The 27,217-nt window shown below is 45.0% G+C and overlaps 1 protein-coding gene across 1 annotated transcript in view; it reads right to left on the minus strand.

The window, feature by feature from the left end:
• The window catches only part of LOC146861822 (uncharacterized), a 627,622-nt gene that overhangs the window by 507,895 nt on the left and 92,510 nt on the right, over positions 1-27,217 (minus strand). Inside the window, exon 2 of the mRNA XM_085643200.1 lies at positions 3,695-3,813. Within this exon, the coding sequence (XP_085499326.1) occupies positions 3,695-3,743 (49 nt within the window). The 5' untranslated portion in view covers positions 3,744-3,813. The remainder of the gene's footprint in view (positions 1-3,694; positions 3,814-27,217) is intronic.

Raw genomic sequence — 27,217 nt, forward strand, 5'->3', positions numbered from 1 at the left:
GTTGGGATATGTAAAAAACATTCCTAAGGCAGTCCAGAAATTCACCGCAATAGGGTTAATGCTGGCTAAGAGGGAAAAAGCACTCAAATAGGGGCACAAAGCTGCTCCGACACTGAAGGGCTAAACAGCCTCGAGTATTGCAACATCAACTATGATCTATACTCCACTACACTGCCCAGAATGTCCCGCCCTAGGGACATTTGGGGCTCGTTGAAACATTAAACAACAGCTGCACAGTCACAAACTGCCACACAAATTGAATACGGCCTGGTACTCACTGGGGTAGGCTGAGTGGAGGGAGCACTGATCATTGGGAATGGAAACAAAATTATTAATCATGTTTAAATGTTAATTTATTATGGTGAATCCATGTAGGTAGCATACACTGCTTCCAAGTTGGAGAGGTGATCACGAGATTGCGGATTTAATTGTTAATTTTGTGTTGAATAAGGCTATGATTGATATTTTGGGTTCAGCAGTCGAATTAGTTAGTCTTCTGCTGTATAGACACTGATACACATAACTGTACAAGACATTGAAGATGTGATGATATATTTCAAAACTGGTAAATAAAGTTTAAAAAAAAATAACTTTTTCATATTATCTGGATCAATTTGTCGTAAGCGGAAAACAGCTCCTATCTGGGACAGTTTCCAAAATTCATTATATGCAGCATATTCAAAACGTTTAGTGAGAGGGGATTTCGAACCTAAAAGGAAATCAGCCAGATCAATGTCACCTGATAAAAGGGAAAGATGTTGTTTCACAGATGACAGCTTGGAATGTTCCAAACATTGCTGACACAATTTACCAACAGAATGTGTAGTAACTGTATGAGAATGAGGGAAACGAGGGTCAGGTCTACTGAGCGTAAACCCTCTGGAGACATTAGGAAAGCGTAATTGACAAGCATTAGTATTAATTGGCCACACTAACCACCCCAATGGATCAATATTAGAGAAGTTAAGAGTACCATTTTGAAACAATTTGGTCAATTCATCAATAGTGTAATTAGTATGTGTCTGCCAAGTGTCGTAGGCAGACAAAGACGGAATTGAGGGTGCAGTCAAATTGTTAGCAGTGGCCAAACCAAAACAGGTAGGCTGTTGAACAGTCCGATTGAAAAAAATCAGCTGTGATGGTATGAGAAATGCACAATGTAAAGATTCCGGTCTCTGCAACTGCCAATCTTTGTTATCCCATATTGATTTTTAATCAATCTTGTCCTTCCAATAATCATAACCTTTTATGGATAAGTTGGTTATGAATAATGAAGAATATACCAATTTAGTATGGGTCAGCATGAATTTTGTGCATGTTGATGAATTTAATTTATAGTAATATGTCTGCTGGTTAGTCAGATTATAACCGGAAAAGTATACACATTTATTTTTCTGTGTATCAGAACTCCCCTGAAATGGTGTTGGACTGTGTTGCAATTGTGTATAGTTAAAAGGAGGACGTACAGTGTTAGATTTGTATAAAAAATGTTGACCATAATGTTGAAACTAGAATAAATCGGCATAATTAGCAGAATTTAAATACAGATTCTCCATCTCAAAAGCAGTGTAATATTTTAAATCAGAAAATAGTGGGTGAACTGCGTTAACATCCCAGTCATCGGCGTGTATTCCAGGCATGACGACATCACCTAAAGAAACTCGAAACACGTATGGAATCTGTAGGGTATTGGTCGGACCGTAGACCTAGAATGGTACTTTATCCCAAAAAATGCCATCAACTATGAGTAATGCTGAAATATTAACTAGTGCTCAATAACTTTTCATTTTATGAGACGAAGTGTGTGGGGCCAGAACTCTGTCTACCTGGTGGACAGCAGAGCGTTCAAGTATGTAATGGCCATTTATAAGTAGGAAAAAGACTGTAACAAAACCAATCCACATAAAAAAGGAAAACCATTGTGAGCACCAGGCAGATGTATGTCCAAGGAGGAACCAGATAAGTTCATTTAAACCAGGAGACGAAAATTCAAACACGAGTTGGGGGCTCTGCCTCAGATGAAGACGAAAAGATGAAGCCAAAGAAAAGTTACCTCTGTCCATATAATAGCCACTAGAACCTAAATGAAGTAATGGGGGCTGATCCCCATTGGATGGTCAATGGATTGCATTTTCAGGAATGTCAACTATAATTTCAACTGGTGGAGAGTCATATTCACTTGCCTCAGCGGTGGAAGTCGAAGGTAAAACAGTGCTTTTTAGTATTTTTATTATAAAAGATGTTATGCTTTTTAATGGCCTTAGCATTATTATTATCTAACTGAACCTGTTGACGTTTTGAAGAGGAGTGGGTGTCATGTCCTTTAGGCTAGTCCTGTCATGTATACCCCTTTTTACACACTTTGTCCCATCCACACGACGGTTCAGAAACAGGTGACCTTTTACATAGTGGCTTACTCCTGACTCTTCAACACCAACTCTTATTATTCTATCCTAATCCATGTACGTGACGTACATAAACATGTCTTTAGGCACCGCATAATTACTCTGTATAAGGGTCACTGCTTTTTGTCATCCTTGGCCAGCAGCCCGCTGTGCATGATCGCATTTGTTTGGAAAAACATTTATGATTGTTTTCAAAACATTTATGATTGTTTGAAAGCATTTATGATTATTTTGAAAACATTGATTCTAGAACAAACCCTGGAGTGACCACTCTAGTATATAAGACCCTTATTCCCCCAGAAAATTAGAGAATAATTCCTGCTGAGCTGACACAGGGTCCTGCATGCTGAATCTTCTACACGCAGCGGTCTGACATCCCTTTCGGGGTGTCATCCTCGAGGCAGAGACGGAATCCTTCATTCTCAACCATCAGGTGAGGGGGCTGGTCCTTCCCTGGGGTTTTCTTGGCTACATATATGGATATACATGCTACACACACTTAAAATAACTCGGAAATCCACTTATTAATCCACCATAAAATTAGGTTATGCATTTAAACCGAAAAGCCACTAAAAGTTATGGAAAGATAAGCTTATGACTGAAATCCATAACTTGCACAAAAGCCACGCAAACCATAAGTCGCAGACCAAATACAATACTTATGACCTAACAAAATGTATTCCAATAAGAAGCAACATGCAGAAGCACGATGTTTTCAAATAACAATACAAATACAAACAAGTAAAATAATACACAGTTACCTCTTTTATAGTGTTAAGTGTAATAAGATTATCTCACATCAAGGGTGCAGTCATCAGCACTCAGGGATGCCAATTCCTGTTCATGAAGTCCTTCAGTCATGCCCATTGTGTGTTGGCATTAGTGCCCTATTTACCACAGGTGACCAAACCCCACTTCGTTAATGTCCTTTCCCCTGCCACTCATTAACAAATGTGCACAAAACTTTACATGTCGAACCCAAGTCAACTTAAAAAAAAAAATTCAGAAGGTTTTGTTAAGTTTCGTACGTGCCAAGGTTATTAAGAAAAGAAAAAAGGCTTATCATGGGAAATTCTGACCAAACTTAAACTACACAGCAGCTTTCGGTATATGTTTATATCACTGAACACTCTGTCTCATCAGGATCTTTAATTTTATGAAAGGCTGATTACAATTTACAGTGTGTACATTATGTGTGCAAATCAAATTTACAATATGAGAACATTCACAATACCATGGCAAAAACAAAAAAGTGACATTTGTACAGCTAAGTGAAGTTGGTGACTTACGTTTTATTTCAGCAGCTACGGAATCAACCTGAGCTCTGAATGAAGCCATGTTATCTCCTTTATTAATTTTTCAGCTGCAGAAATTTATTGAACCTCCGTGGTCTGGCTTTAGCGCTTGTCTGTAAAAAAACACAAACTTGCGAGTTATGATAAAAAAAAAGCAGGTTTAATGCTTTAATGCAGTAGCAATGAGCCACTAGAAGAGTAGTTGTTTTTCAGAGGGTTGTATGATGGAACCATGAATGCAATTACGATGCATGCCTTCACAACCCATCCATTACCATGCAATGCCTTTATCACACACATCTTTACCACGCATGCACTAAACAACAGAAATATATATTTTTAGCAGGTAAGTTAAAAGCCATATATATATATATATATATATATATATATATATATATATAGATATATATATATATATATAGATATAGATATAGATATAGATATAGATATGTGCCTATATGTATGTATATATATGTATACATATGTATATATCCAACACGCTCCTGGCTTCCTGCAGATTGCTGCTGCGGCCAAACAGGTACGCTACTCCACGCCATTTAGAGTTTTAAATTGCTTTTAATCGGGCCTCGGTAAGGCCAAAAAGAAGAGCACGAATTCCACTTGTTACATTATTGTTCTTCACCTCATAGTCATAACGCGTTTCGGTCACGAGTGACCTTGATCACATACCGAAAATGCTATACGGCCATTCCTAAATACCAACCCATTCTGTGACATAATTTCCTAGACATGGTGAACACACTATATTTTACATGTAGTGTCGTATTACCAGCTGTATTCTTTCTGTGCAGTGTTGTCTCTAATTTCATGTTCAATACATACACTTTAACATCCAGAAATTACACTGATTGACTATTGATGTTAGATGTAAAATTCAGGTTCACCGTATTTTCATTGATATCACTTATAAAATATTCTGCACTTCTCAGATCTCCTCTCCAGATCACAAAGATATAATTGATGAACCTAAACCAGTCCATCACATGGGAAGAGTACTTTGTAGCATGAGTTGTTCTGAGAACCTGCTCCTCCCACCGGCCAACATGCAAACAGGCATAGCTGGGGAGAAGCAGGGTCCCATCGCCACTCCTCGTTTCTGTCTATACAACTTTTTGCCAAACAAAAAAAAGTTATTTTAAAGGCCCCGTCTGGTCAATTCTATCAACATAATGTTGTGATTATAGTTGATCAAAGGTCTTGAGTCCAGAAAGTGTTTGACTGCTGCTAAGCCTACTAGATGATCAATTATTGTATACAGGACTCTATGTCCAGTGTTATAAGCAGCAGCCCTTCCATCTATGTGATTGCTTTTAATTTTGATAAAAAGTCCCCAGTGTCCTTGATGTATGTAGGTAATCTCTGTACATGATCTTGAAGATAGTAGTCAATATACTGGGTAATGTTCTCACAGATTCCTTTAAGGGCTGAGATAATTGGTCTGCCTGGGATTGGTATCCTTTCCTTATATATCATAGGAATAAAACACATTGTTGGAAGCACTGGAAACTCATTATGCATCAAGTTAAATTCATCTTTGGAAATCAGACCTTGCCTTTTCCATTGCATCAGATCTCTTTTTAGGTCTTCTTTTGCTTTGTTATATTCTTTTATGTTGTGTTTTTTCATAACATTCTGTATTATTGAGCTGATGATATGCTTGCTGTATGTAATATTTTTTGGCCAGATGACAATATTGCCTCCTTTATCAGACTTGTTGACTACTATCTCCTGATTATTTTTCAATTTGCGTATCAGCTGGTCATATTAGCGATCCCAAATCTTTATTCTTTTTGCAGTCTGCTTCACTTTGTGATTGAATTTTTTAAGATCCTCTACCACCTTTCCTGGAAAATGTCCAAAGCATCCTTTGGCATAAGTGGCAGAAAAGTTGATCTTGGTTTGAAAAGGCATAAGTGGCAGAAAAGGTGATCTTGGTTTGAAAAGACAGTTTCCTGCACTTGGTTGGACAAGCTCCAGTGTTTGCAATTTTTCCTGTGTGGATTCCATTCTCGATCCTGATTGTAGGTCTGTATTGCTCTCATTGATTAATTCATACATTGTCAGAATGGTTGAGGCATCAGATGCTTGCAGATTGTCCTTGAGCCCATCAGTCATATCCATTGTATTTTTTAGGTTGGTGCCTCCCTTGATGGTGAAAAACTTTTTAGCTTTAATTTCCTTATGAATTGGAATATGTCGACTCTAGTGCTGGCATAGTCGAAATTACTTTCAGGGCAATACGATAGGCCGAGTGCTAAGAGTTGTGTCTTAGCCTTGGTTAGCGTTGTTTCTGAAAGATTTATTAGTGTGTTGTTTTGCCCTGTCTCTTGTACCAATAAATCTTCTTGGTTTTTCCATTTTCGGATCTTTCACCTTGCTTGACTCCTCCTGTTCCTACGTTTTCTGTTGGCTTCTTTATATTCCGAGGTCGCAGGGTTTGTCTTCTGTCTAGGGCTAAAAAATCTAGCTCCTCTGCTAGACTTAATTTTTCTTTCATTTTGCATACTGGTTGCAGTAGAACTTCCTTCCCCTTCTGATTCTGTTCCACTGATTACTGAGCTTAAGTCCGAAGTGGACGACATAATTCCTTCTTTAGTTGCACTTTCCGTTGCTCTTACTGAGGTAGTAGTTTTGAACATGGTGTTCATTCTGATTCTTTTTGCATTGTCATACTTGCGCACGAATGTGAATATCTGGCTTTGCTCGTAATCAGCTTTATCCCGTGCAAACGTATGGGCTTTCCTGATTTTAATTTTATCTTCCTGCGTCTTTAGCCTTTGCTGAATTTCCTTTTTCAATTTATTAATGTAATCCTTTAAATCCCTATTTTCAAGCTCTTCATTTATTCTGTCAATCTCTCGATCGATTTGAGCGTATTTGATTAAAATCCAGACAAGATTCACGGATGCAATTACGTTATTTTCTGCCCATTCCTTCAGCATATTAGAATTAGGGTTCTCGAAACTGGGGGCTAGTAAAATGCGGAGTCCTCGAGGAACTCTTCCACCTTCCTCATATTTTTGTAAGGATTTTTCTTCCCACCATTTTGTAATTTCATTTCTCATACATTTTTCCAGTGTCTTAAGTAGTATCTTTACATCAGTCTCTTTATTGCATGTACCCGTTGCTTGGGGCTTGCTTTTTAATAGAGCACTTGGTGAATTATTGAAAAGATCCTCAGTCGCCGCCTCCCGTTTCTGCATTGTCTCGTCTAACATTATGAATTGATGGTGCTCGCCATGCATATTGCTCACTCTAACACAGGTGGCGTTTTTGTCTTACGCATAAACCTCCCCACCTGCGCCAAGGCTGTCTTACTCACCAGCATGGTGCCATCCAAGGCGAGTCCTCCGACTGTGCCTTCTTTGACTCCTCTCTGGCGATATACCTGCATCAGGGGGCTACCTTGGTATTTCCTCCCGAAATCGTGTTGTTTGTAGTTGGCTGGATGCGGCTGCCAACTTGCAGTGAGGGGGTTTGTTAATGGAAGCAGCCGGCTTACGTAATGGATCCAACACCGTGTGCGCCCCTCCTCCTCCTCGGTAAGGCCAAAAAGAAAGGCACAAACTCCACTTGTTGCGCAAGTTTGTTTATTGTTCTTCACCTCATAGTCATAACGCGTTATGGTCACGAAGTGACCTTGATCACATATCGACAATGCTATATGGCCATTCCTAAATACCAAAATGTGATGTCGTGACACTGACGCGATACACTGAGGCGTACGCGTCAGGTCACGTGGTGTAAAACAATAAAGGCAGGTCACGCACGCACGTACGGCAGTACGGCTGCGCCAGTGGACCATCAATACATCTAAGGTGTCCAGGTGTCGTTATTTCGAAGTGTAGGCCCTGAGCCACGTGGCAAGCGCTAATACTCGCAGAACACTACAAAAGTGGCGACGAGGGTGGGCGTGCCCTCGGCATTGTGCTACGAGCGGGTGTGGCGGCCACGAGTTGCACGTCGGTCGCGGTGCTCGTGCCCCCGCGTGCAGTCGCACGCCCTCTTTGATGTCACCGGTGCGGCGCTTGTGAGTGCCGGTTCGCAGTGCCCGTGTGCGCACCCAGGCGCGGAGGTGTGGCTGCCGTCTGTTGTGCCCCACGTAGTTCGAGGCCCGACGGCGGATCGGAGTGCTGGGAGAGCCTCCACGTGGTGTCTGCCGGGAGCTGCCTGCTGGAGGTCACGCAGGTCGTGGGGAAATCCCTGAGCGCTGGAAGACGCGCGTGAGCAAGACGGTGCACCTGCCAGCTGCTAGGCCTGTGAGTAATTGGCCTAGGGTGCCTGAGGCCCTGGGGGGGTGTACTCAGTCTGTGGGGCCTGGAGGAGGTCTGTGTGTCTGCCAGGTCGTGGTCCACCATCGGCTACATTGCCCTTAGAGCCTGGAAGGGGTTTTTGCAACCACTGAGCCAGAATTTGTCGGTCTGGCACGTGGGAGAGTAGTGCCAACCAAGGGGACACATCCACATCATCCACTGGTCTCGCCTAGCGAAGGCAGCACATGCGCGCCATGAAGAACATTCCCCCCCATTGAACCGTTCTCGGTGGAAGGGTCACCGTCAGCAGTGGCGGCCCGATGGAAGGATTGGGAAGACAGGCTACGCATCTTTTTTGAAGCCACCAAAGTCCATAGGGACCAAAAACGCGTGATGATTATTCATCTCGGGGGTAAGGACATTCATAATATTGTCAAGACGCTCGCTGAAGCTACCCCCAAGACTCACACAACGCTGATAGCCGCGCTAAATGAACACTTCGAACCAATGGCAAACCGCGATTATGAGCGATTCATATTCCGACAGGCGCGCCAACTCCCTGAGGAATCGCTGGACAAGTTCCACGCCCGCCTCAAGAACTTAGCAGCCACCTGCGGTTTCCGAGACGAAACAGAAGAAATTAGAGGGCAAATAATTCATGGGTGCGCGTCAGCCAAGTTGAGAGAGCGGATATTGGAAGAGTCTGGCAAGCCGTTGGCAGAAATACTAACGATGGGCCGGACGAATGAGCTGTCGAAAGCGCGCGCCGCACACATGGTAGCCGCTCTGCAAGCGCCAGTGAAGGTGGAACCAGTTAACGTGGTGTCGGCCAAGCCTAAACAGAGATGGGACAAGAAAGGGCAGGGAGCCACCGCTCCGCAACAACCGAAGTCATGCGGGTACTGTGGTGGTCTGCCACATGCCGCAGCCGAGTGCCCAGCACGAGGGAAGAGGTGCTCAGGGTGCGGTCGCTTCAACCACTTCGAGAAGGTGTGTCGGTCAAAGAGGTACCGCAAACCCCGCCAAGCAGTCAACACCGTTGATGAGAGAGAGCCCGCGGCCAGCGACATGGATGACGATGGCGAAGAAGAGAGAGTGGTGCACAAAATCCACATGATCGGCACCGCGATGCGCAAGACACGACGACTCCCGCAGTGCAACGTCCGGGTAGGGTCGCAAGAAATCACTGCAGTTGTGGATACCGGGGCCAGCATCAACATCATGGCCGCCGCACTGTACAGTACCATGCACCCGAAGCCCATTCTGCACCCGTCAACGATAACTATGTTCGCGTATGGACAGGAGGCACCGCTGAAGGTGCGCGGAAGGTTCAAGACGACAATATCTCACAGAACACGGTCAGTTACGTCTAATATCTATGTCACGGAGGACTGTCAGGGCATGCTCCTGGGCTGCCGAAGACCTTGGAGTAGTGACTTTTGCACTCGGAGTGCACCAAGAGTCTATGCAGAACATCCTGGAGGAGTTTGAAGAGGTGTTCCAAGGAATAGGCAAGTTCCGGGGCAAAGAGATCCACCTGCACGTAGACCCTACCGTTCAGCCAGTAGCCCTGCGACACCGGCGGATAGCGTTCTACCTCAGAACGTTGGTGGAGGAAGAGCTGAAGAAGCTTGAGGCGGCCGGGATAATTGAAAAGGTGTCTGGACCTACCCCGTGGGTGTCTTCCATAGTGGTGGCAAGGAAGCCCAAGCAGCCAGGCGCCGTCAGGATATGCGTTGATATGCGACTTCCCAATGTCGCCATCAAGAGGGAGCGCCACATCACTCCCACCATTGATGACCTCATCGGGGAAATGGCAGGTGCCAGGTGGTTCTCGAAGTTGGATCTCCGGTCAGGGTACCACCAGCTGGTTCTTGACAAAGCCTCCCAAAACATTACCACGTTTTCGACACACGTAGGGCTCAGGCGGTACACCCGTTTGAGCTTCGGAGTATCGAGTGCCGCGGAGGTGTTCCAAAACGTAATCCAGGAGCTCATCACCGGGATCCCGGGGGCAATCAACGTCAGCGATTACATTATGGTTCACGCCAAGATGGTCCCAGAGCACAATGAGCGACTACTGCAAGTACTACGTCGGATTAGAGAGGCTGGCCTCACGTTACATCGAGAAAAATGTGAGTTCCTGTGCAACAAATTACAGTTCTTTGGGTATACATTCTCGGCGGAGGGAGTAAACCCCGATCCTGATAAAGTGAAAGACATTAAGGAAGCCGCTGCCCCTACGAACATCACCGAAGTTCGTAGCTTTCTAGGGATGGTCAACTACTGCGGAAGGTTTATCAAAGACTTGGCCAACCTAACAGCTCCCCTAACAGAGAACTGACAAAAGAGTGGGGCAGTGAGCAAGCTCGGGCGTTCGACGAAATCAAGGAGGCACTCTCAGAAGCGACAACACTCGCATTCTTTGACCCTGCCAAGCTCACGTTGATTGCCGTGGACGCCGGTCCTGTCGGACTGGGTGCTGTTCTGTTACAGCGGAAGACGCCTCAAGATGAATGGGCTCCGGTGGCATTTGCCAGCCGGTCACTTACGGAGACCGAGCAAAGGTACTCTCAGATAGAGAAAGAGGCAATTGCAATCCACTGGGGCTGTCACCATTTCCATTTGTATGTGTATGGGAAACCCTTCGTGGTGACCACCGACCACAAGCCTTTGGTGGCACTCTTCTCGGGCACCTCTACGAAACCACAACCGAGAATTGAGAAGTGGATGCTCCAGTTGCAAAACTATAACTGCAAAATATAATACCAGCCCGGGGCGCGGAACCCGGCTGATTACCTTTCTCGCCACCCTCGAAAGGCCACCCCGCAAGAAATGGAGGAAGCAGCGGATACCGAGGAGTATGTACGATGTGTCACCGCTCGCTCGTGTCCCATACCTGTATCCATGGCCAGCCTCCTACACGCCACCAGCCAGGATGAGTGTCTGCAGAGGGCCAAGCAAGCCGTCCAGAATATTAGCTGGAACAGAGCAAAAGAAGAATGGAAGAGCCTGACGCCCTTGGCGCAAAGGATTATGGACAGCCTATACCACATGAGGGAGGAATTGACCGAGGACGATACTGGATGCCTGCTGAGGGGGCACAGACTGTTCATCCCGACGTCACTGACTCAGAGGATGGTAGACTTAGCCCATATAGGCCATCAAGGCATGGTGAAAACCAAATCGAGACTGCGCACAAAAGTCTGGTTTCCCCTCATGGACGACCTCGTAGAAACAACTGTACGGGCTGTGCCGCCTGCCAGGTCACAGGGGAGGCTCCCAGGCCTGCCCCCATCGTCATGGAACCTAGGCCGAGAATCCCTTGGTCCCAAATAAGCGTGGATTTTGGCAGCTTGCCGGGCGGGCGACACACTCTAGTTGCTATTGATGATCACTCGAAGTATCCCGAAGTAGAGATTCTGTAGGCCCTTAGCGCCAGCGAAGTGATTCCAAAGCTAGAAAAAATAATGGCTACCCACGGACTAGTGAAGGAGATCCGGACGGACAATGGGTCCCCATTCCAGAGCCAGGAGTTCGCCACAAACCTGCAGACTTTGGGCATCCGTCATCGGCGAATCACGCCCCGATGGCCTCAAGCGAATGGGGAGGCCAAACGGTTCATGAGAACCCTCAACAACGTAATTCGCATTGCTCATGACAAAAGCCATTCCGTAGAGCTAGCCCTATTCACCTTCCTTCGAAGCTACCGCCAGACGCCTCATTCCACCACAGGAGTTGCTCCTGCCCACCTGCTGATGGGAAGGGTGATCACGGATGCCATACCACATCATCCAGAGTGGCGGCCGGAGGCCCCGGATGACTGTGCCATTGACAACAGACGCAGAGGGGCGTATGCGCACGCTGACACCCGACGGAGAGCAATGGTACCGGACATTGTACCAGGTGACATGGTGCTCATCAAAAACAGAACACCTGGAAGCAAATTCCGGCTGAGGTTCGAAAAGGAACCATGGACAGTGGAAGACGTTAAGGGTACTTGCGTCACGGCGAGGCGGAGAGGCGAAAGAGTAACTAGGAATGTCTCATATTTCAAAAGAATTCAGCCGTCCCAAGGACCTGGGAGCTCGAATCAAGGTGCCCTGCAACAGACCCGGGGGTGCAGAGAATTCGCCAGAGCAAGCTGTGTCTACGGATGATGCGGTGGGAGGAGCTGCCTCCCAGTCTGGTGACACTGATCCCCTGTGGCCCATCCAACAGCCAGAGGTGCTATTTCGAGGTGGGTCTGTTGGCCCGTTAGACGGCGATGTGAGTGCTGACAGCGACCTGTCAGGTAGCGGTCCAGGTGAATCGCCGAGCAGGGGAGTGTCCAGGTACAACTTGCGGCATAATCCTGAGCCCTCCCGTCGCCTTAAGGACTACGTCACGTAAGACTGTTTTAGTTTTGGTTATGTTGAATTGGTGTATGCTAATGAAGGGTATACTGCGGGAGAGAGAAGACCGGGGTGCCTTGATATGTTTTGAATTTTGTTCTTTTTGTGTGTTGGGGAGGAATGTGATGTCGTGACACTGACGCGATACGCTGAGGCGTACGCGTCAGGTCACGTGGTGTAAAACAATAAAGGCAGGTCACGCACGCACGTACGGCAGTACGGCTGCGCCAGCGGACCATCAATACATCTAAGGTGTCCAGGTGTCGTTATTTCGAAGTGTAGGCCCTGAGTCCCGTAAGCCACTTGGCAAGCGCTAATACTCGCAGAACACTACACCAACCCATTCTGTGACGTAATTTCCTAGACATGGTGAATGGTGATCAGACTATATTTTACAACGTTTCTGCATATGTGCTCAAGGTATTTTATCCCTCGTGGGGGCATTTTTGCATAACTATCCAATTCATAGATATTGATAAACAATACATGCACCATGTTAAATATAAATAAATGAATAAATACATACTTAAAAATCCATTCAAATAGTCCAAATTTGTTCAACCATTTCGGATTGAAAATGTATACCCGCTTGAATGCGTTCAAACAATCCTTCTACAGTGAGTTCATTCAAAGTATATTCATTCAGTACATAAACATAGTGTGCATTAATATCTCAAAATAACTATAAAATTCGAAATTCTGATCAAAATCTGAGTGTTTAGCAGCAATATAAGGTGCAAAATTAGCCTGGGAAATAAATTGCTATTGTGCTTTCCACTTTTTAAAGTACAAATTGCTCTAAAAGTGCCTCAGTGCTACATAGTGCAAAGTTAAGTGTCACCCTAAAGAAACTTTTTATTATAAATTAAGTTAAAATACATGGCGGAATGCTGATACAAGTTATCTATTTCTAAAGATAGGTCAGAGTGCTGATGTGATAAGAAGTTCCTAGGTTTAGTCACTAGGTGTATATCATTGAATTATGCAAAACCAAAGGAAATGATGGACGGAGTGTTGAACATTGCAAGCACTCACCCCCAGTCAACTGATCTGGGTTTAATCCATCACCGTTCTTTAGCCCACTCTGCCACCCCAGTGCAGACATGGCCATATGCAAATCAGTCTAACCCTATGCCTCATGGGAACAGTCCAGCCCGAACTGCCAAGCCATGTCTTCCCTGGACCGGAAACAAGCTTCCTAGGATCAGTTTCTGGCATTTCAGCCGTCTTCAGCCAGGCTTGCTTGAATCCAGTGGCAAAGTGAGCAAGGGACTCACGTCTGAGCATACCCTGCCAACTTATGGCGAACAAAGCAAAACCAAAGGAAATGATGGACGGAGTGTTGAACATTGCAAGCACTCACCCCCAGTCAAATGATCTGGGTTTAATCCATCACCGTTCTTTAGCCCACTCTGACACCCCAGTTCAGACATGGCCATATGCAAATCAGTCTAACCCTATGCCTCATGGGAACAGTCCGGCCCGAACTGCCAAGCCATGTCTTCCCTGGACCGGAAACAAGCTTGGGTATGCTCAGACGTGAGTCCCTTGCTCACTTTGCCACTGGATTCAAGCAAGCCTGGCTGAAGACGGCTGAAATGCCAGAAACCCGTCCTAGGAAGCTTGTTTCCGGTCCAGGGAAGACATGGCTTGGCAGTTCGGGCTGGACTGTTCCCATGAGGCACAGGGTCAGACTGATTTTCATATGGTCATGTCTGAACTGGGGTGGCAGAGTGGGCTAAAGAACGGTGATGGATTAATCCCAGATCAGTTGACTGGGGGTGAGTGCTTGCAATGTTCAACACTCCGTTCATCATTTCCTTTGGTTTTGCTATCATTGAATTATATAATTGTGGGATTATATGCTTCCAATCCCATACTTCAAAGATATTGGGGAGTAATTAAAGGAAGATAAGTAAATGTTCATTATTGTTCAAGCCAAATGGTGTTTTGCTATCTAGCTCTAAAATCATGTGAGTCTCGAACTGGCGTAGCAACCTCTCTCTATTTCCACCACGTCTGAGGCTAGGGACAGAGCCAATACCAAAGTATTTTAAACAGTCTAGTTTATTGCCATGTACTGCCTTGAAATGCCGAGCCACAAGATATGTGGCAATGTGGCATCGCTGTTTACTATGGCTCTTCAATGCTGTAAAATTCTCATGTGCACTTGCAGCTTGGTGCTGCCAACATATCTTAAGCCACAAGTGCACGTGAGAATGTACACAGCAAAGTCAGTCCTGCTGTTGAAATTCCCTGTGATGGCTATCTTAGTTGCACTGAATGGTGTCTCATAATGAGTAGTTTTTACACCAAATTTACATCCTCTGCACGATGAGCATTTGAAAAAAAAGTTGTTTGGTTTTAGCCATGAGGTGACTGGACTGACTTCTGGGCTGCTTTTAACTGACTGTGTCCTCATGGATGGTGCCCGTCTGAAGGTAATTTATGATTCCTCTGGTAGTCTAAGAGCCATAACAGCATCGGTAAGTACTATTGCCAATTTTTCTTTATAATAGCTTTAATCTGCCTTTCTTGACTGCTGAATCTCGTAATGAGTCTAGCTGTATTTTCCTCATTACTTGTATCAGATGTTGATGTTGGTGTTCCTCTTATACTTCCCTCACTATATTATTGGAGTAGGGTTTCTCTCGTTCTAGTCTTTGCCTTTTGTTGCCTCTTTTAAAATTCTTTTACTATATACCCTTTCTCTGAACATCTTTTTAGCGTCTTCCATAAACTTTTCTAGCTCTGCTTCTGTACTACGGATTCTTTTCAACCTCAGGAATTCACCAAAGGGAATGCTAGCTATTAAGTGCTTGGGGTGGGCACTTTTTGCATGTAGTGCTGTGCTATCAGCTGTATTCTTTTATATATAAAATTCCTGTAACCCTTGGATTTTTCAGTGAAAAAAATAATATATATATATATATATATATATATTCACTGAAAAAACCATAGGTTTCAGGGGCGTTATAGTTAGGTGGACTTTTCACTCGTACAAAACAATTGAAATTCCCCTGTTATAGTTAATTCAGCTAACTATAACTCGCCCGCCCGCAATGCACTGCTGATGACGTCACATATTACATCACTCATGACATGGTCAGTGATATCACTCATGACATCACTGATGACATCTCAAATGACATCACTGATGACATCATCCAGTGAATGTGTGTTTTTCTGAAAATTACATATGTTTTATGTATGTATATCTCAAGGTCGATGGGAGAATAAATGGGTATATAAGTGTCTAAATGGATGATTTGTTTTAAAAAAATGGATTGTATAACTAACTGATGAAGTGTATCTTAGTGAATACATGGCTTAGTGAGTAATGTTTAAATATGTAAATATCTATATCAGTCTCTCACTTTGTGTATAAGTGGCTGCATGTGTTGGTGAGTAGCTACACGAGTGTCTATATAGATTATTAGTTGTTTTTTTGAGTATCAGTATGAGTGTCTGAGTGTCTGTATGGTTCGGTGGGGTTGTTACGTAGTGCATAGGTGCATGAATGAGTGACTCACTGTTTGTATGTGTTGAAGACAGCATGTGTGCAGGACTGTATGGGCGACTACATATGTTTTAAACTAGTATATGGGACTATTGGTGTATATAAGTGAGTATATGTGAGAGTGACAGATTGAAAGAGTTCCTGTATGAATAAGTATGTGTTTCTATAAGTGATTGTTTAAAAGACTAAGTATGTGTAAGTTTCTGTAGAAGTAAGTGTGGTGGTGTGTGTATAACTGTATATGCAAGTAAATCGATGTTTGATTCTTTATTAGGATGAGTGACTATGTGTGTGAGTAACTCTATGGATGAGTGGTGTTGTGTAACAGGATGTATAGGTGTATGAGTACATATGATGAGTGAGTACATGTATGAGTGACTGTATAGGACTGTTGGTGAATGAGTGGATGTGTATGTGGATCTTAGAATTACTGAATAGGTTGTTGTAACTGGTATTGGTATGTCCATTGTTTTGAACATTTTAGTTTCTATTTTTGAATGTGTGTATCAAAGGTTATATGAGGGGGAGAGGAGGTCTGCCACTCTATCACAAGGATGATGTCATCAGTGATGTCATTTGAGATGTCATCAGTGATGTCATGTGTGATGTCACTGACCATGTCATGAGTGATGTAATATGTGACGTCATCAGCAGTGCATTGCGGGCGCGCGTGTTATAGTTAGCTGAACTAACTATAACGGGGGAATATCAATGGTTTTGTACGAGTGAAAAGTCCAGCTAACTATAACGCCCCTGAAACCTATGGTTTTTTCAGTGAATTTCTAAGTTTTTTTAAATGCTAATTCCTAACTATACCGTGACTGAAACCTATGGTTTTTTCAGTGAATTTCAAAGGTTTTTTAAATGCTAATTTCTAACTATGCCTACAGAGATAGGACATGTGAAGGAAGAAGAAAAAACGCACAGAAAGAAAAAAAAGAAATTCAGAAAGAAGCAACAGAAGTCCTTAAAGACGAAGAAAAAAATGCAGGAAGAAGGATAACGTGCAGAAAGAACAAACAGAAGAGCAGAAAGAAGCCTTGTTGCAAAATCATCCTGTACCCTCAACTATTTCAGACGGATACAGGTGGTAACTGAGTCTGACTAACCAGTCCTAGAGCCAGTGCTATGTTAAAAGACACTCAGAATACACTATATGTTGGGGTCCCCCTGTGATTAGCATGACCTCCTCTGTAAGCCCCTAGTATATAATAGGGCAGGGGATTAAAACTACCTCTTAAAACACGCCACAGGCCCCGTCCCTTCCCTTCCCCACTGTGTAAACAGGCCCTGTGGCCATTTTAAGTTGGGAGATTAAGTCCTCTTGAATCCTGAGGGTCCCTATGGTCCAACTAGACCACTAGGTACCTCCAGTAAGCGCTACAAAGCTGCGTTGCAGAGAGATGCAAAAAGGGGCACGGCCTAGACCACCTCTTTGCAACGCAGCGCAGTGGCGCTTACTGGAAGCACCTGGTGGGCTAGTTGGCCCCCAGGGTCCCTCAGGATTGAAGGGGAATTATTTCCCCAACTTAAAACACGCCACAGGGCTTGTTTGCACACATTAACTCAGGCCCCGTCCCCTCGCTTCACCACTGTGTAAACATGCCCTGTGGCCGTTTTTAGTTGGGAGATTAAGTTCATTTGAATCCTGAGGGTCCCTAGGGTCCAACTAGCCCACTAGGTACCTCCAGTAAGCGCCACAGAGCTGCGTTGCAGAGAGGTGTAAAAAGTGGCACGGCCTGGACCACCTCTCTGCAACGCAGCTCAGTGGCGCTTACTGGAAGCACCGGGTGGGCTAGTTAGCCCCCAGGGCCATCAGAATTGAAGGGGAATTATTTCCCCAACTTAAAACGCGCCATAGGGCGTGTTTGCACACGTCACCTCAGTCCCCGTCCCCTCACTTCCCCACTGTGTAAACACGCCCTGTGGCCGTTTTTTTAAGTTGGGAGATTAAGTCCCCTTGAATCCTGATGGTCCCTAGGGGCAAAATAGCCCACTATGGAAGGCCAGTAAGCGCAATTGCAGAGAGGTGTAAAAAGGGGCACGGCCTGCATCACCTCTCTGCAACGCAGAGCAGTGGCGCTTACTGGAAGCACCTGGTGGGCTAGTTGGCCCCCAGGGTCCCTCAGGATTGAAAGGGAATTATTTCCCCAACTTAAAACGCGCCACAGGGCATGTCTGCACACGTCACCTCAGGCCCCGTCCCCTCCCTTCACCACTGTGTAAACGCGCCCTGTGGCCGTTCTAAGTTGAGAGATTAAGTCCCCTTGAATCCTAAGGGTCCCTAGGGTCAAACTAGCCCACTAGGTACCTCCAGTAAGCGCCACAGACCTGCGTTGCATAGAGGTGTAAAAAGGGGCATGGCCTCAGAACACCTGTCTGCAACGCAGCTCCCTGGTGCATACTGGAGATACCTGTTGGTTGGCCCTCAGGGACCCTCAGTATTGAAGGGGAATTAATTCCCCCAACTTACAACTGGCCAGGGGGCGCGTTTGCAGAGTGCTGCAAGGAGGGGGCGTGGCCTCCGGCGCGATGCCGGTCTTTTATTTATTTCATTTTTTTAAGAAGGAGGGCTGTGTGGCCCCCCTTCTTTTTCTAATTTATTGGCCCTGTGAACCCCATCCCCCAGGGCCTGCACCCTAATTTTTTTTGGTGAAAAAAATAAATTTGGCCCTCCCAGGGCCTTAATCGGCACCGGGGACCCCAACCCCGGGTCTTTGGTCTTGGTCTTTTTTAAAAAAAAAAATCTTTAGGAGGGGGGCTGCATTGCCCCCCTCCTCAGGCCACTTATGGCCCCGGGGACCCCATCCCCCGGGGCCGGCCTTTGTTTTTAAATATTTTAAAAATATATATATATATAGAAACACCTAGGACATGCTGGACAAACCGTATGTACCTATCACCATGACGATTTGAGTGATATTCATTAAAGGGCGACTATGCATACAATGAATCCACGTGGAATGTAATTACATCGCAAGTGAAGCTCTGACATGTCTGACGCCCTAGCGTGCTTAATCCCGGCGCCCCCGCCGGTGGGTACTCTCCAAGTAGACACCCTTGTCGTTTATTTATACAAACATGGGTAGCTATTGACGGGCACATTTAATACACACGCACACCAAGCCATTCAAAGGGAATTCGACAAAAATTAGACCAAACTATGCAAGAAACCCCCCTCACAGTTAATAGAACACACATCCACCGCCGAATGTGTAATACTTTTTATTTTACTTTCTGGAAAGCAAACAAACCTCACTTGAGAGTCACAGCGTGCTCCTGGCTGAGCCCAATGTTGTGTTACACCCACCAGTGCCCGCCGAGTACCACACACCTCTGTGTTGTGTTCCACCAGCTAGTGCGTATGCTATGACACTTTCTAGCCCATGTGCACTGTAACACCACCCCGTGAATAGGTCATGCCACACCTGCCTTCGCACGGGTTATATTGCCACATCTAACGTGCCTTCCTCGATGCCTATGTTATAACGCACAGCGCTATGCCATACATATTACAATCTGGGATCCATATCTTTGTCACAGTGCATATGCAATGTTACACTCCCCAGCACATATTTTATATTACAACTTTAGAGACTAGTTAGGTTACACAACACTGCCCTGTGCATATTACACTCCAAGGCGCATAACGCATAGCACGCGCTAGTGCCTGTACTATCTCTCGCTCTCCAATTAATCTGTCATTGCGCACAATGTATTGCATATTATATTTCACGCCCCGGTTCATCTTATGTCACACTTTTTGGTGCATAGTTTATACCATATACTATATCTAGTTTTCATTTTCAATCGTGCTCTCAGGACTATGTTCTATATAACACTGCGTACACCTACCCTTTTCACGGGCATTGCATTTTGCGATGGGGGTGGAGGGTCAGGGGGTGTTTCTGCCAAGTGAGCCCAGAGTAACAGTCACAAACGTCCTCTTCTTCCTGAATAAAAGTGAGATTATGCTGCATACTTGTTCATATTTTAAGTAGTTCGCACAGACACATTTTAAAAACGATAAAGTTCCTAATACCCACCTTCTCTGAACAGTTAGCTTGCTGCCCCATCCACCTCCTCCCTATCCTCTGTTGTCTGAATCCATGGACTAGCATCCTCTCTCCTGCCATGCATGGTCTGATGTGCTGCCACTGCCCTCCATTTAGCATGATGTACCAGTCCATTCCTCCTGCCCACCATTGCCCAATTCTATGGCCCATCATTGACCTCCTGCTTAGCCTCTGTGCTTAGCTTGCTGCCCCTATTCTCCTTCCCCCTGCACTCCGATGTCTTTGTGCATGCCCCTGCTCCATCCTTTTTGCCCACCATGTTCCTTGGACCTGCCACTCCTATCTACTCTGAGTGTTCTGTTGAGCTGCCACTCCCCTCCCACCTGCCTAGCATTGTCAGATGACTGCAACCTGCCACCTTCACCCTGCCTGTCCACATGCCATGCCCCTATCCCCTTCCTCCTGTCCTCCATGGTTCATTTTACTGCCACACCCTTCTGCCCTCCCTGGTCTGTTGTGCTGCAACTGCTCCTCCTGCCTGCCCCACGTGGTCTGTTGTGAGGCCCCTTCCCCTGAACTCTCTTGTCTGTGCCCAGGTCCTGACCCTCCCTTCTATCCTCAATGGTCCTTTGTGCATGCCCCTGCACCCTCCTTCTTGCCCATCATAGCCATTGTGCTGCCACTAACCCTCCCACTTGCCATGCATGGCCTTCTGTGCTGCCATGACCCCCTCCCACCTTCCCTCCATGGTCTGTGTGTATGCCATCATAGTCTCATTGTTGCTCTCCATGGTGTGTCTTGTTTCTAGTGCCCATCCTGCCTGACCTCCATGGTCATCTTGTTGCTCCTGCCCTGCCCCTTGCCCCCAGCCCTCGGTTTCCATGTGCAGACCCCTATTCCCTCCCTCATGGCTAGTCTGTTCCATTGTAATGTCCCTGATCTGTCCATCCTGCCCTTTATGGTCTATTATGCTTCAGCTTTCTCTCCTGTCTGTCCATTATGGTCAGCTAGATACCATTGCCTCTTTTCCTCTGGTCTCTGTTGTCCATGTGCATGGTCTTGTCCCCTCCCTATTGCTTTCTATGGATTGTTGTGCTGCACTCCCGTCCCGCATGCCCTGTGTGGTGTATTGTGCTGCTGCAAACCCTGATGCCTGCCCTGTAGGGTCAGTTTGGTGCACCTCTCCATGTCCCTCCTGTCCTCTGTTATCCGAGTCTATGTCCCTACCCCAATTCCTCTTGCCTACCATGATCCAATGTACCATACTTGCGAACATTTTGAACTTGGTAAGAGGGAGATTTTAAAAAAAAATGGGGTATTGATTTTCCTCTTTGAGTTAGATTGAAAAAGAGGAGATTGTAGAAAGGAGACAGATCAAATAAAGCCCATTTGAGCTTAAAAACATTGGACGTTTCCTGGCTGAAACGGGTCAGTTGGCATGTATGGTCGTACTACCACTGCCTCTTCCTTCTGCCCACAATGGTCTATTATATGCCACAGCCTCTCTTGCCAGTCCTGTATTGTTGGTTTGTTGCCCCTGCCCCCCTTTCCACTGCCCTCCATAGTCTGTTGTGCTGCCACTGCCCTTCCTGCCTGCCCAGCGTGGTCAAATTGTTGCCTCTGCACTCTCCTAACTGCCTTCAATTTTCAGAGTCCGTGCCCCTGGCCTCTGCCTCTCAACAGTATCCCAATGAACAACTAGATTGCTAACATTCTATATTTATTACAAAAGTGTGGAACGCCTGACGCCATCTTGATGTAATCAAAACTGTAATACCTAGAGCATTTTCTTTAGAAATTACATATATGAGAGGGTCTTATTTGCATCAAAATTATGGTTAGTGCTCTAAAAAACTAAAATGAGGACATATTTTCTGAGTTTTCAAATAGCGACAAAGAACTTTTAAATTATTTGTAACCTTTATTTTTTTTATCCAGTTGACCACTTAATTAAATGTTGCACCTAGGGGAGAGGATGCGGTGTTACTTCCAGAGCTGTAGACTTTGCAACTGGGGAACCAGGTTGGAGTTTCTGCTTCAGCTCAACATTCTGTGATTCTGGTCAAATCACTTAATCTCCCCATGTCTACAACCAAAATGAATTTGATCTTGTGTGATGTAACCAATGCTCATGTAGAGCACTCCAATACCTGACAAGTCTGCACTATATAAAACTGCAAATACACAAAAGATAAGTGTTTTGCACACTTCTGTCATTGGGCTACATGTGGGCTACATCTGGGTGATATTTGTGCTGCATTTGGGCTCTATTGTCTCTGGTGGCCATCTTGGGAGATTTATTTGTTATGAAGTTTCCTAATTTCCTCATTTACTGCCGTCTCCTCAGTAGGAAATGCTTTCAGTTTTTTACTTTGATTCCATCAAGAAGGTATTCAGATATGTCACACATTTGCCATAAATTCTAAATGTTAGCACTCTAGTTGCTCATTAGATCACTGTAATAAAGCTACTGCTCACCACGGAAGTCTGCTGCTGGTATTAAAAGTGCATGTTTCAGTCTGCATATCAGAATTTTTTAATGAAATAGAAGAGGATTTGAGAAGTCACTCAAAATGTGCCCTAATTTTTCTTTCTTCAGCACTAATCTTAATTTCTATGGTAAAATGAACCCCCTCATTGTGTTCCTTTTTAAATTAAATGTTTTAAGTGTTACCAGTTTATTCCAATCAAGATGGCTTCAGGTGTGCCATACTTTTGTCATAAGTAAGCCAGTAAGCGCTCTAGTTGTTCTTAACAACACTCTGGGACATTCTGTCATTGGGCTATACTTGGGCTACATCTGGGTGATATTTGGGCCACATTTGGGCTCTTTTGTCTCTGGTGGCCATCTTGGGAGATTTATTTGTTATGAAGTTTCCTAATTTCCTCCTTTACTGCAGTTTCCTCAGTAGGAAATACTTTCAGTTTTTTATTTTGGTTCCATCAAGAAGGCTTTCAGATGTGTCACACATTTGCCATCAATTCAGAATATTAGCACTCTAGTTGCTCATTAGATCACTGTAGTGAAGCTACTGCTCACCAGGGGAGTCTGCTGCTGGTATTCAAAGTGCATGTTTCAGTCTGCATGTCAGAATTTTTTATGAAATGGAAGAGGATTTGAGAAGTCAAAATGTGCCCTAATTTTTCTTTCTGCAGCACTAATCATAATTTCTATGGCCAACGAACCCCCTCATGTTGTTCCTTTGTAAATTAAATGTTTTAAGTGTTACCAATTTATTCCAATCAAGATGGCTTCAGATGTGCCATACTTTTGTCATAAGTAAGACTGTTAGCGCTCTAGTTATTCGTTAGAACACTCTGGGACATTCTGTCATTGGGCTATACTTGGGCTACATCTGGGTGATATTTGGGCTACATTTGGGCTCTTTTGTCTCTGGTGGGCATTTTGGGATACTTATTTGTTATGAAGTTTCCTAATTTCCTCGTTTACTACAGTCTCCTCAGTAGGAAATACTTTCAGTTTTTTACTTTGATTCCCTCAAGAAGGCATTCAGATGTGTCACACATTTGCCATGAATTCAGAATGTTAGCACTCTAGTTGCTTATTACATCACTGTAGTAAAGCTTCTGCTCACCAGGCAAGTCTGCTGCTGGTATTGAAAGTGCATGTTTCGGTCTGCATGTCAGATTTTTTTAATGAAATAGAAGAGGATTTGAGAAGTCACTCAAAATGTGCCCTACTTTTTCTTTCTGCAGCGCTAATCATACTTTCTATGGCAAAATGAACCCCCTCATTGTGTTCTTTTTTAAATTAAATATTTTAAGAGTTACCACTTTATTCCATTCAAGATGGCTTCAGGTGTGCAATACGTTTGTCATAAGTAGGACTGTTAGCGCTCTAGCTGTTCTTTAGAACACTCTGGGAAGCTGCAGTAGAACACTAAGGAATCAACTGACAGTCTCTGCCCTTGTTGGATGTACATGTTTTACGGAGAATGTCAGACTTCATTCTCACATGACTGAGAAAGATAATGTGAATTTACAGAAAATATGCTCTCAGTTTAGCCTATAGATCACTTTCCAAACCTCTGTGGGAAAAGCATCAGAAAATGGTTTTCTCTCAAACATGATTCATGATATCACAGAAAAAGGATTTTTCACATGGTAAAATCACCTTAGAACACACCACAATTCCTAAAATGAGTATGGTACCATCAACAAATGATTTATAATGTAACTAAAGTTTTAAAACCTTCTATTAACTGCAATGCTTTTTAATGAGGTGCTATCATGTATATTGGTCCCAAGATGGCTGCCAACACTTCTTGGATGAAGTGCTGACAGCCAATCAGATCTCACGATGAGATGTGAGGTTAGGGTCCGCCCAGATATATATGTGATTTTGAATTTGATTTTCTCAGGAACTACTGAACGGATTTACACCATTTAAGCAAAGGGCATGAGTCTCAACTGAGGACTACCTCTTTGCCAAATTTGGTGTAATTCCGTTCAGCAGTTCGGGTTGTAGCTGCGTCAAAAAAGTCAAAAGTGAAAAACTGAAAGCATTTCCTACTGAGGAGACTGCACTAAATGAGGAAATTAGGAAACTTCATAACAAATAAATCTCCCAAGATGGCCAACAGAGACAAAAGAGCCCAAATGCAGCACAAATATCACCCAGATGTAGCCCACATGTAGCCCAATGACAGAAATGTGCAAAACACTTATTTTTTGTGTATTTGCAGTTTTATATAGTGCAGACTTGTCAGGTATTGGAGTGCTTTACATGAGCATTGGTTACATCACACAAGATCAAATTAATTTTGGTTGTAGACATGGGGAGATTAAGTGATTTGACCAGAATCACAGAATGTTGAGATGAAGCAGAAACTCCAACCTGGTTCCCCAGTTGCAAAGTCTGCAGCTCTGGAAGTAACACCACATCCTCTCCACTAGGTGAATCATTTAATCAAGTGATCAACTGGATAAAAAAACATAAAGATTACAAATAATTTAAAAGTTCTTTGTCGCTATTTGAAAACTCAGAAAATATGTCCTCATTTTAGTTTTTTAGAGCACTAACCATAATTTTGATGCAAATAAGACCCTCTCATATATGTAATTTCTAAAGGAAATACTCTAGATATTACAGTTTTGATTACATCAAGATGACGTCAGGCGTTCCACACTTTTGTAATAAATATAGAATGTTAGCAATCTAGTTGTTCATTGGGATACTGTTGAGAGGCAGAGGCCAGGGGCACGGACACTGAAAATTGAGGCAGGTAGGAGAGTGCAGAGGCAACAATTTGACCACACTGGGCAGGCAGGAAGGGCAGTGGCAGCACAACAGACTATGGAGGGCAGTGGCTGTGGCAATATAATAGACCATTGTGGGCAGAAGGAAGAGGCAGTGGTAGTACAACCATACATGCCAACAGACCCATTTCAGCCAGGAAACGTCCAATGTTTTTAAGCTCAAATGGGCTTTATTTGATCTGTCTCCTGTCTACAATCTCCTATTTTTCAATGTAACTCAAAGGGGAAAATCAATCCCCCAGTTGTTTTCCAAAATCTTCTTCTTACCAAGTTCCAAATGTTCGCAAGTATGGTACATTGGATCATAGTAGGCAGGAGGAATTAGGGTAGGGACATGGACTCGGATAACAGAGGACAGGAGGGACATGGAGAGGTGCATCAAACTGACCCTACAGGGCAGGCATCAGGGTTTGCAGCAGCAAAATACACCACACAGCGAATGCGGGACGGGAGTGCAGCAGAACAATCCATAGAAACCAATAGGGAGGGGACAGGACCATGCACATGGACAACAGAGAACAGAGGGGAAAGAGGCAATGGTAGCTAGCTGACCATAATGAACAGACAGGAGAGAAAGCTGCAGCATAACAGACCATAAAGGGCAAGAGGGACGGATCAGGGGCATTACAATGGAACAGACCAGCCAGGAGGGAGGGATTAGGGGTCTGCACATGGAAACAGAGGGCTGGGGGCAAGGGGGCAGCAAGATGACCATGGAGGTCAGGCAGGATGGGCACTAGAAACAAGACACACCATGGGGAGCAACAATGAGACTATGATGGCATACACACAGACCATGGAGGGAAGGTGGGAGGGGGTCAGGGGCAGCTAGCTGACCACACAGGGAAGGTGGTAGGGGCCATGGCAACACAGAAGACCATGCATGGCAAGCGGGAGGGTTAGTGGCAGCACAATGGCTATGATGGGCAAGAAGGAGGGTGCAGGGGCATGCACAAAGGACCATGGAGGATAGAAGGGAGGGTCAGGACCTTCGCACAGACAAGAGAGTTCAGGGGAAGGGGTCTCACAACAGACCGGGCGGGGCAGGCAGGAGGAGCAAATGCAGCACAACAGACCAGGGAGGGCAGAAGGGTGTGGCAGTAAAATGGACAATGGAGGACAGGAGGAAGGGGATAGGGGCATGGCATGTGGACAGGCAGAGTGTAAATTGTAAATTGATACTGGTATAGCGCACTACTCACCCGCAAGGGTCTCAAGGCGCTTGTACGAATACCGCTGTGGAACCCATCCTGGCTTTCCCTGTGAGGCGTCCACTCCTGGGCCTCCCCAAGGTGGATGCCAGGCATCCTTAGCGTTGTGGGGGCCGTTGTGGACATTAAGCAAGCTATTGCCCAGAGTTGCAGAGTGGGACTCCGTGATTGGAATGGCACCGAGGCGAGAATTATCAGGTCCGTGGAATTTTTGAGCCCAAGACCCACCGAGACGGGGAATTGAACCCTGGTCCCGGGCTAGACCTCTGCATCAGGGTCTGCCGCTCTAATCATTGAGCCACACTTGAGGGACAGATTACAGTAATCTGACAATGCTAGGCAGGTGGGAGGGGAGTGGCAGCTCAACAGAACACTCAGAGTAGATAGGAGTGGCAGGTCCATGGAACATGGTGGGCAAAAAGGATGGAGCAGGGGCATGCACAAAGACATCGGAGGGCAGGGGGAAGGAGAATAGGGGCAGCAAGATAAGCACAAAGGCTAAGCAGAAGGTCAATGATGGGCCATAGAATTGGGCAATGGAGGGCAAGAGGAGTGGACTGGTACATCATGCTAAATGGAGGGCAGTGGCAGCACATCAGACCATGCATGGCAGGAGGTAGTTATAGTTAGGACCTATTTTCCATAGGAAATCCGCAACATTCTATTTGAAATAACGTTGGCGCCGATTGATGAATCTTCACAAAATTTTCCAAACTTTTGGCCAGTTCCGGTCCGCTCCTATCCTGAAAATTTCACAGTGATTCATCAAGCGGGGGCTGAGGAAAAAGGGGGGTCCCAAAATGTGTTTTCCCCATCCATTTT

Source organism: Triturus cristatus, chromosome 2_2, assembly GCF_964204655.1.
Source record: "Triturus cristatus chromosome 2_2, aTriCri1.1, whole genome shotgun sequence".
Classification (NCBI taxonomy): domain Eukaryota; kingdom Metazoa; phylum Chordata; class Amphibia; order Caudata; family Salamandridae; genus Triturus; species Triturus cristatus.